At 34.7% G+C, this 9,990-nt stretch overlaps 1 protein-coding gene across 1 annotated transcript; it reads left to right on the forward strand.

The window, feature by feature from the left end:
- The first annotated feature begins 1,504 nt into the window (after positions 1 to 1,504).
- Positions 1,505 to 6,517, forward strand: LOC133822566 (cleavage and polyadenylation specificity factor subunit 3-I). The gene is made up of 6 exons (XM_062254941.1): positions 1,505 to 1,628; positions 1,879 to 2,057; positions 2,176 to 2,273; positions 3,073 to 3,118; positions 3,210 to 3,359; positions 4,602 to 6,517. Exons 2-6 carry the CDS (start codon positions 1,905 to 1,907, stop codon positions 6,234 to 6,236), a joined length of 2,082 nt encoding a protein of 693 aa, XP_062110925.1. The 5' UTR covers positions 1,505 to 1,628; positions 1,879 to 1,904; the 3' UTR covers positions 6,237 to 6,517.
- The last annotated feature ends 3,473 nt before the right edge of the window (positions 6,518 to 9,990 follow it).

The raw sequence follows: 9,990 nt of genomic DNA on the forward strand, positions 1-9,990 counted from the left end.
CTTGGCCCCCTAATCAAGGCATTAAACTTTATTAGGGAAATTGAGACGTTACAAGTGTGAGATTTACACTAACCACAATAGCCTAAAGTATTTATTTACCTAGAGAGATATGAACATGAGACAAAGGCGTTGGCTAGAGTTGGTGAAAGATTATGATTGTGAAATTCCTTACCACCCTTGGAAAGCCAACGTGGTGACAGATGCCTTGAGTTAGAGAGGTTCGGGATAGCTGTTTAGTTTGAAATAGATATCGAAGAAGTTGGCAGAATAGATGACTAGAGCATGTATATAGTTGGTGGTGGGCCAATTAGCTAACATCACCTTGCAGTCTACTCTTCTGGAAAGAATTAGGGAAGGATAGATGATTGACCCTCAATTGATAAGGCACAAAGAGGATGTCCTAGCTAGAGTGGCTAGGGACTATACCGTTTCAGAGACGGGTTTACTGAGATACATAGGGCAGATTTGTGTTTCGATGGATTTTGCTATCGGACGAGAGATTCTGGATGAATCTCATACCACGCCGTACTCGCTCCATCCAAGCACCACGAAGATGTATCAAGATTTAAAATCACTATATTGGTGCCCCTGAGATGAAGAAAGATGTAATCAAATATGTGACTAAGTGTCTAACGTGTCAGCAGGTGAAAGCTGAACACCAGAGACCAGTAGGGCTATTACAGCATTTGGGTATCCTTGAGTGGAAATGTGAGGACATTACTATGGACTTTGTAATGGGATTACCAAGTACCGTGGGTCAGTATGATTCAATTTGGGTGATTGTGGATCGATATACCAAATCAACGCATTTCTTGCGAGTGAGGACATCAGTACCAAACATAAATAAGAACAACTATCATTTTCATCTATCCTACTTCCCATCATTCTTAAACTCTCTATCTTACTCTTTCTCATTCCTACCAAACATAGGAAACTTATTAAGGGTTTATATCGTAGTTTTTTCTCACTATGTACATTTCTATGTAAACTCATGAAGAGTTTACATAGAAATGTACGATGTGAGAACAAATGAGGGTATGGATATAAACATTCTTAAATAAGTTTTAGATATAAGCACTCTAAAATAAGTTTTATGTTTCTAAAATTTAAAGTATGTAATTTTTTTTAATTAAAAATGATAAGATAATTAATATATAAGTGATATAATAAATATTTTAGAGGTATAATGGAAAATTATTTTTTAATATTTGATAAGAATATTTAAATTAATTTACTAAAATAATATATTGAGTAATAATTAATTAATTAAAAAAGGCTTGTTGAGAAAAAAGATGTTTGATATATTTTTTTTGGGTTAAAATCTCATTTTACTTTATAAATTAAGTTTATTTGATAAAATATAACATTGATCACTAAGTCAAAAAGTAAAAATCGTAAAAGTTGACATCTTTTCGCTCAAAAAAAAAATTGAGGAGCCGAGTGTTATTTACCAATTTTTTTAAATAGAGGGGAATAAATTAGTATTTTTCTATAATAGAATATTAAACGACTAGGGTTTATGTCGTTTTGGAGCTCCATCTTGACGACGTTGTGTGGGCTAGCATTCAAGTCCTCTCCCTCCCTTTACACCGTTTCAGTCTCGTTACTGCTTCAGTAGAGCTCCAAAGGTAAGCTTTCTCTGTCTATCAGTTATGGCTATGTGATGTTCTTCCTCTAATGAACTTACATTCATTATAAAACAGAAGAAAATGCGACTTGTTTCGTTCATGATTTTCGTGTGCAATTATTAGGGTTTCGCTCTAATGGCTGACTAAGAAAAATCAGAAAATATGCGAATTTACTCATGTTTTGGGATTATTTTGTCATAAATGGAATTCAAAACACGACTATTGATTTGTTATGCAATTTGATTAAAAGGGTTGTGGGGATATAGCTGTTAGAAAATGACTTCAACAACGACGCAACCGCCTTCGCTCAAGCGAAGAGATTCGTTTTCGGCTAGGGAAGAAGATAAACTTATTGTAACCCCTTTAGGAGCGGGTAATGAAGTCGGCCGTTCTTGTGTGTACATGACCTACAAGGGGAAGACTGTATTGGTATGCTAATATAATGATGGAGTTTTTATTTTTATGACTATTGATTTTATTCTTATTTGTATATTTTGATTCTTATGTTGTTGTTCTTTGGTGGGTTGCCTTCTTCTTGTGAATATAGTTCGATTGTGGGATTCATCCTGCCTACTCAGGCATGGCTGCTTTGCCATACTTTGATGAGATTGATCCTTCAACAGTGGATGTCCTTCTCATCACTCAGTATGTAACTCTTTTTTATCTTTTTCTAAGAATTACATATGCATTGAATTTGTATTTTAAATGTTTCCTCAACTGTGAGCTGAAAAACAAAATTTGGACTTCCAAGCTGTATGAGTATATATATAATAGGGAGATGATAAGTGGTCAAAAAATTTCTTAATGACATTGATTTTGTTAGAAAGTTGAGCAATGTATATTACATGCTCACTCTGTTAAGAGATTGCATTCTATCATTCGGGTTCTATTCTTATTCGGTTTTTGTAAATAATTATTTTCCCTTTTTATTTATCAAATTGTTCTCTTTCTGCTATTCTTATCAACTGCTAATGTTAAAAAAAACTTGGTCTCTATTAATGTGATCAACTTTTGCTCTGGTGGTAGTTTAAGATGTCCAAAAATAATAAAAAGATGGTTGTTTGTGTCCAAGAAAACAGTGGGTTGCACTTTGGCGCACAATTTAAAAGAATTCAAAGAAGTTAATTTTTTCAGATTTGATTAGAGTTAGAGATTTGAATTTGTTGTCTAATTATTATAATTTTTCTGTGCTGTTTTGTGTATTATGACAGTGGATTGATTCCACATTTTGTGTATTCACGAAGTTTCATATAATAATATAAAATTTTGTTTTGTTTCCCCAAAAAAAGGATGGTTGTTTTTTCTACTACTAACTAGAGTATTTATATGTGTCTCATTTGGCTCACTTTATGTTTAAAGTAGATCTAGGTTCCTTAAAGTTCTCTTCATTTTCGGGATAGAATTTTGTCAATTATTTAGAGTCTTATACTTGCTTATTGTGCAGTTTCCACTTGGATCATGCTGCATCTCTACCTTACTTTCTGGAAAAGGTCTTCCATTTTCCTTATAAATTTTATATAGCTTCTATGTATTATTCATCTTGGTTTATACAAAACTAATTATATGTTTAATAATTGTTAGACCACATTCAAAGGCCGGGTTTTCATGACTTATGCTACAAAAGCTATCTACAAGTTGCTTTTAACAGATTACATCAAAGTGAGCAAAGTTTCTGTTGAAGATATGCTGTTTAATGAACAGGACATAAATCGCTCCATGGATAAAATTGAGGTGTGTTGTTTTCTATTAGATTTAATTATACTTGTAGATTTTCTGGTTAAATTTTTAATACGCGATTAAATGCTAAAGCCAAGGTACTCTGCCATTCTATTGTTGAACTGTTTGGATTTGATTTACACATTGCCTGGTAATTTTTGAAGTTTAGAAAATATTATTCTGTAGTGTGTGTATATTTATTTATTTAGAGTTCATCAATTATTATGACATCCCCCCCCCCTTCTCTCTCTCTCTCTCTCTCTCTCTCTCTTACTTTAGCTGCAGAAAGCCTGATGCTCTTATATGGCCGTTTAGAAGGTGTATTATTCAAGTTCTCACAGCAACATCCCCAGCCTATAAGGCTATATTTGCATGCATGGAATTTTGTAAAGAGTTTTATTGTTGGCTCGGTAGCTTCTTTGGGAGTCAGTAACCATGTTTTCATGTAGCATTTTATTTTCTTAATAAAATGATTGTTTCTTTCTAAAAAAGACCATCTAAGATTTTCATTGAAGGCTGTATCTGCATAGAACATATCAAATGTTTCAGCTGTATTCACGTACTTGCTCAGTGATATTCTTTTCTTGCATTATCCTCTTTTGTAATTTTCATTCATACTTTTGAGGTATTTATCACATTAAACTTGGTTAGTCTTTTATTGTGTAATTTTTTTAGCATTATCTGATAAATATTGTCCCTCTTCCATTAGAACCTTCTTTCATCCTTCTTAGTGCTTGTCCTTCTAACAAATTATTCCTTTGTGAAGAAGTGGCGCTATTTTTTGGTGGTGCTTATGATTTGATGTTAAGTGAGTCCTATGCATGTTTAAAGATTTTAAAAGTGATCTGTCTATTGAAGTATTGATGATAGCTTAACTCTTTTTCCTCTTTTTGTTCAAGTGTAATTTTAAGCTTGCAACTATAGTAGGCCTTCTAAATCCATAAGTAAATTTCTTTATTTTATTTTTTGTTAGAAATCAAGTATTAATTGCCACAATGATTGTTTTGAAGGACTGTCTATTCTGGATTGAAGCAGAGAGTAAAACAATTTCTTGTAATGTTGTTGCTTTCCATTTCTGTTTTAGTGCAAGCAATTTCCACTGTAATATTGCTGTTTTCAGGTTCATGTTTTTATTCTTTGAGATTAACATGATCCTATATTTTTTGTATTTTATATACTAATGGTTAAGTGAAAAGTTTAACTCCTTTAAAAAAAATTGCTATTGGAGTGTATACTTACAGTTCATTTTAATTACAGGTTATTGATTTTCATCAAACAGTTGAGGTCAATGGCATCCGATTTTGGTGTTACACAGCTGGTCATGTCCTCGGAGCTGCTATGTTTATGGTTGACATAGCTGGTGTTAGAGTTCTCTACACTGGAGATTATTCACGTGAAGAAGACCGACATCTCCGTGCTGCAGAAACCCCACAGTTCTCTCCTGATATATGCATAATTGAGTCCACTTATGGTGTCCAGCATCATCAACCTCGGAATATTCGAGAGAAGAGGTTCACTGATGTTATACACTCAACCATTTCTCAGGGAGGTCGTGTTCTAATTCCTGTGTTTGCCCTTGGTCGTGCCCAAGAACTCCTCCTCATTCTTGATGAGTACTGGTCTAATCATCCTGAGCTTCAGAATATACCAATATACTATGCTTCTCCACTTGCAAAACGTTGTTTGTCTGTTTACGAGACATACACTCTTTCGATGAATGATAGGATCCGAAATGCAAAGTCAAATCCCTTCATCTTCAAGCACATATCTCCATTAAAGAGCATCGAGAATTTTAAGGATGTGGGTCCATCAGTGGTTATGGCAAGCCCTGGTGGGCTTCAAAGTGGGTTATCAAGGCAACTCTTTGATATGTGGTGCTCTGATAAGAAAAACTCTTGTGTTCTTCCAGGTTATGTGGTTGAAGGGACGCTAGCCAAAACAATTATTAGTGAGCCGAAAGAAGTCACTCTCATGAATGGCCTAACTGCTCCTCTCAACATGCAGGTCCACTACATCTCATTCTCTGCTCACGCGGACTCTGCCCAAACAAGTGCATTCTTGGAAGAATTGAGGCCTCCCAACATAATTCTTGTTCATGGAGAAGCTAACGAAATGGGGAGGCTCAAACAGAAGCTCGTGACTCAATTTATAGACCGTAACACTAAAATCCTCACCCCAAAGAATTGTCAATCTGTTGAAATGTATTTTAACTCTCAGAAAATGGCTAAAGCTATCGGAAAGCTAGCTGAGAAGACCCCAGAAGTTGGTGAAGTTGTCAGTGGTTTACTGGTAAAGAAAGGCTTTAGTTATCAGATAATGGCTCCGGATGATCTTCATGTCTTCTCACAGCTAGCAACGGCAAATATTACTCAAAGGATAACTATTCCATATTCCAATGTTTTCAGCATAATAAAGCACCGGCTAAAGCAGATATATGACAGTGTAGAGTCTTCAACAGATGAAGAATCTGGTGTACCAACACTGCGAGTACATGATCGCGTAACAGTGAAGCAGGAGTCTGAGAATCATATTTCACTGCATTGGACTTCAGATCCCATTAGTGACATGGTGTCGGACTCCATTGTGGCCCTGGTTTTGAATATCAACCGTGAAGTCCCCAAAGTAGTTGCTGAGTCAGAGGATAACAAAATTGAGGAAGATAATGAGAAGAAGGCTGAAAAGGTTATTTATGCACTTCTGGTATCGCTCTTTGGAGATGTGAAGCTCGGAGAGAATGGAAAACTTGTGATTACTGTTGATGGAAATGTGGCGCAGCTTGATAAACTGAGTGGGGACGTCGAAAGTGAAAACGAGGGTCTCAAGGAAAGAGTAAGGACAGCATTCCGCCGAATTCAAAATGCTGTTAAGCCAATCCCTCTCTCTGCTTCTTAGCTCCTCACTGCAGTTTCTTTTGTAGTTTGTATGTAACTGTAATCTCTCAATAGAAAGAAAGAAAGAGGTCAGTTTTAGGGACTCTTCACTTCTCATAATACTATATCACCTTTGAGTTTTTTATTTTCTTTCCTTTTCTATTTCTAGTATCCAGAAATTTTGGTTTTTGATGGCTAAAGTTTATTGAGTATGTGTATGCTAGGGGTATATGTGGGAACAAATTCAATGCATGCCTACCATTAGTTCAAAACTTCAAATAGTATTGGCTCTAGTATTTTCAAGTGTTTTGTTTACAACTTATCAACATCAATGGTTAATCTATAATTTATCGACGTTTAAATATTTAGCTGATGGGTTTACCTACTTGTTATGTCATTTTGAAAGTTAATTTTTGTTTTATATTTTTAAATTATTGAATTTAGTTCAGTGAATACTTGTTACTTGAATTTATGCATTAATTAAATAAAAAAGAAGTCAGTGAGTGAGTGCAGTCAGACTTTACCGTTTTGTGTGGCTCTACAATACAAGTAATCATTATTTTTCATACACCATTATTCTTTGAATCATATAAGTACCAATTTGATATAAAAAAAAATTCATATAGGTCCCAATGGAAATACTTTTCTATTTTTTTATTAGAGCAATAATTGCAACACTTATCTCTAAAATTGAATTTTATGTTACACCACAACCAAACATAATTATACATCTCTTTTAAGAAAATTATAATTATATATTTCTGAACAATTATATTAATTGTTTTCTTTTATTAATTAGAATAATCTTTATTTTAGGTTGGAAAATAGTGAATACATACACACATTATGAAAATATATTCAATCAAAATTGTTTGTTTGTTTTTTTAAATGGAGAGGGAGTCAAAATGTGCAAGTGGGCAGGGCAGGGGAGAGGTTTTGGATGATGTGTCACATGGAAAGAAAGAGGTGAGGGAGGGTGGTAATGGTGAGAGTGAGAGGTCTTTGTAAAGTCACATTCAATCCCAAAATGAAAGTATCTCCATGAACATGAAAACCAAAACCCAAAAAGTGAGCTTTATGAAGTATCTCCTTGATATTTTTATGCAACTCTTCATTCTCATCCAATTTCTTACATTAACACTTGCTAACGACCATTTTATTAGTCTTAGGTCATTAAATGTTGAATAGGTTGATTTTCCTAGGTTTACACTACTTTATAACACGTTTTTCACTAAATAATATATATATATATATATATATATATTTTTAAAATTGCAATAGCTTCTTTGATTGTCAAAATGAAATATAAGAATAATTTTGAAAATTATTAATAAAATATCTGAAAACGTTAAAAATATCTTTATTTAAAAATTTTCAATTCACTATTTCAAACTAAAATAAATATTTATTATTTAAATTTAGATAATTTATTAGGGATATACATTTAATAATTGATATTTTAAACTTTATAGTTACGATCACATATTAGAGTTTAATTTTTTTTTTCAGATTCTAGAAGGATTCTTTTCACAAATATATATTGTTTTATCAATTTTTTTCAATTATGTTGTCCTATTTTTTTTTTTGTGATTTTTCCCCCAAAAATATGACTTTTCTAATTTTTGTTTTGCAAAAATACGATTTGGTCTTCAGCAATCCTATGTAAGTTTAACCTTGCATGCAATCTTACCAATCTCTTATGCAACTATAAGTATAGTAGATGCAACCCCATTCCCAATCAACTATAACTATAACAGTAGATAGAAGTAACTCTAAAATATATAATAAAGAGACCCAAGATACAACTTTAAGAATTAAACAAACAAACAAACAAATAATAATAATAATAATAATAAAAAGAGCTAAGCAACCCCATTTTAAAAAGCAAAATGGTTGTGCCTTGTGCGTGTGTTTTGTAACACACGTACATACCATGCATACAACACAATACTCCAGTCAAGTCAGGCTATAGCAACACCTTCTTCTCCGAACTCTTCCCGGGTCTTCGTGACTCTAATAGTAGCAAGCACTCTTCGAGACTGTGCAAATCTCCCACAACCAAACTTGCTATTACAATTAACAACCTGCTAACATTATGTTTAAAATTGCTTTATATACTCAACAATTTACTAGTAAAACCAAACAGAAATTACATAACAGAATATGGTTGTAGCACTCCTCTCCACCCTCAACGAACTAAGTGCAGCACATAGTCTTTGAGCCAACTAGGCCTTATGCGCTTCCTGATGCTACGCGCCAACTCCTTCCCTTCTTTCTCAGTTCCCCCTCATCTTCAGTAATGAAATCGATACTCTGTTGCAGCTGGTTTGGTACTTCCTCCTGGGTTGGGTCATGTTCCCACTTCTGCATTTGGGCATGTATAGCTGCTAAGTGCAGTGTGATTGGGCTGGTCAAATTAGTTAGGCTATCACTACTTCCCTCCCTGAAAACAACCTTGTCATCAAGGTTGGATAAGTCATATAGACGGCAAAATGAGGTGAAATTCTCCCAAGTAGCTTCTTTCGGAGGGCTGAGATTCCATTGCACCAGAACTTGATGAACTGCTCTGTTGTTAACAAGCTGAATGTGGGTAGCTAGGATAGCTAAAGGAGTCATTATGGGATGGTTGGCCAGGCTCATTTATGCTAACAGGTAGCAGCTGAAAGTCTCTGTTCCATGGTAAGGTTTGAGCAACGAAACATGAAAAGTAGGGTGAATCCTATTACCTTGAGGAAGCTTGAGTGTGTAAGCCACCGGACCTGCTTGAGCTATTACTTCAAAGGGGCCAAAATATCTTCTGCACAATTTGTTGAAAAGACAATCAGAGTACGCAGGGCAATAGGCGTTAGGGCTGATCATTGGGCGGGTTGGTCGAGTTACAAGGCATTTTTACCCGTCCAATGTCATAATCGGGTTAGCAAAAGTGAACCTGTAACTTGCCCTTTAACCCGTCCAATAGTTTGGGCGGGTTGGTCGGGTCAACCCGCCCAAACCGAAGTGGTATTTTTTTTTGTAGTTTTTTTTCTTTTAAATACTAGTACTAATAGTGTGAAGTTTATCTTTTTAAGCTTAAAACAATATTTTAAATTTATAGTAAAAAAATAAAACAAAACTTAATTAATTTATATATTTATTTGAAAAAATTTCTTATATATTAATTGGCAATATATTAATAATTGCATCAACATTAAAAGTATTTGTAACGCCCTACTTCCTTAGAGCCGTTACTAAGTGAGTTTAAAACGTGCATTTAACTCGCTAATCGAGGTTTTAGGTCAAAAGTGTAATTAAATCATAAACAGAGTTACAAACTTTAAAAATAATACTATTTACTGAAAATTATAAAGTGTTTGACATTTGGGATCCCAAAGTACTGTTTAGAAATATTTACAGCATATAATTACAACCAAAGTCGACTAGACGAAAAAATCTGAGTTTAGTTCATTCGTTTCCCAAAAATACCCCGCCGTGGCAGCCAGGCAAGCCAAACATGTACGCTCCGCTTCACGCTCTCCGTACTCATGGTTGGTCGACTTTTCCCTTGCTCTTACCTGCACCGCAGAGCACCCATGAGCCGAAGCCCAGCAAGAAAACCCTTATAAGCAGAAAACATATGCATAACAAACACTTAGCATATAAACAGGTCATCAATAGGCTAAACACATACGGCCATGCCGTCCCAGGCGCTTTACCAGGCCCTGGGTTCGCAGTCCACACCGTGAGGATAACCTAGGTATCCTTTAGGGTCTCACCCTGGCAACTCGCACTGTAACGCC

This window comes from Humulus lupulus, chromosome 3 (genome assembly GCF_963169125.1).
Source record: "Humulus lupulus chromosome 3, drHumLupu1.1, whole genome shotgun sequence".
Classification (NCBI taxonomy): domain Eukaryota; kingdom Viridiplantae; phylum Streptophyta; class Magnoliopsida; order Rosales; family Cannabaceae; genus Humulus; species Humulus lupulus.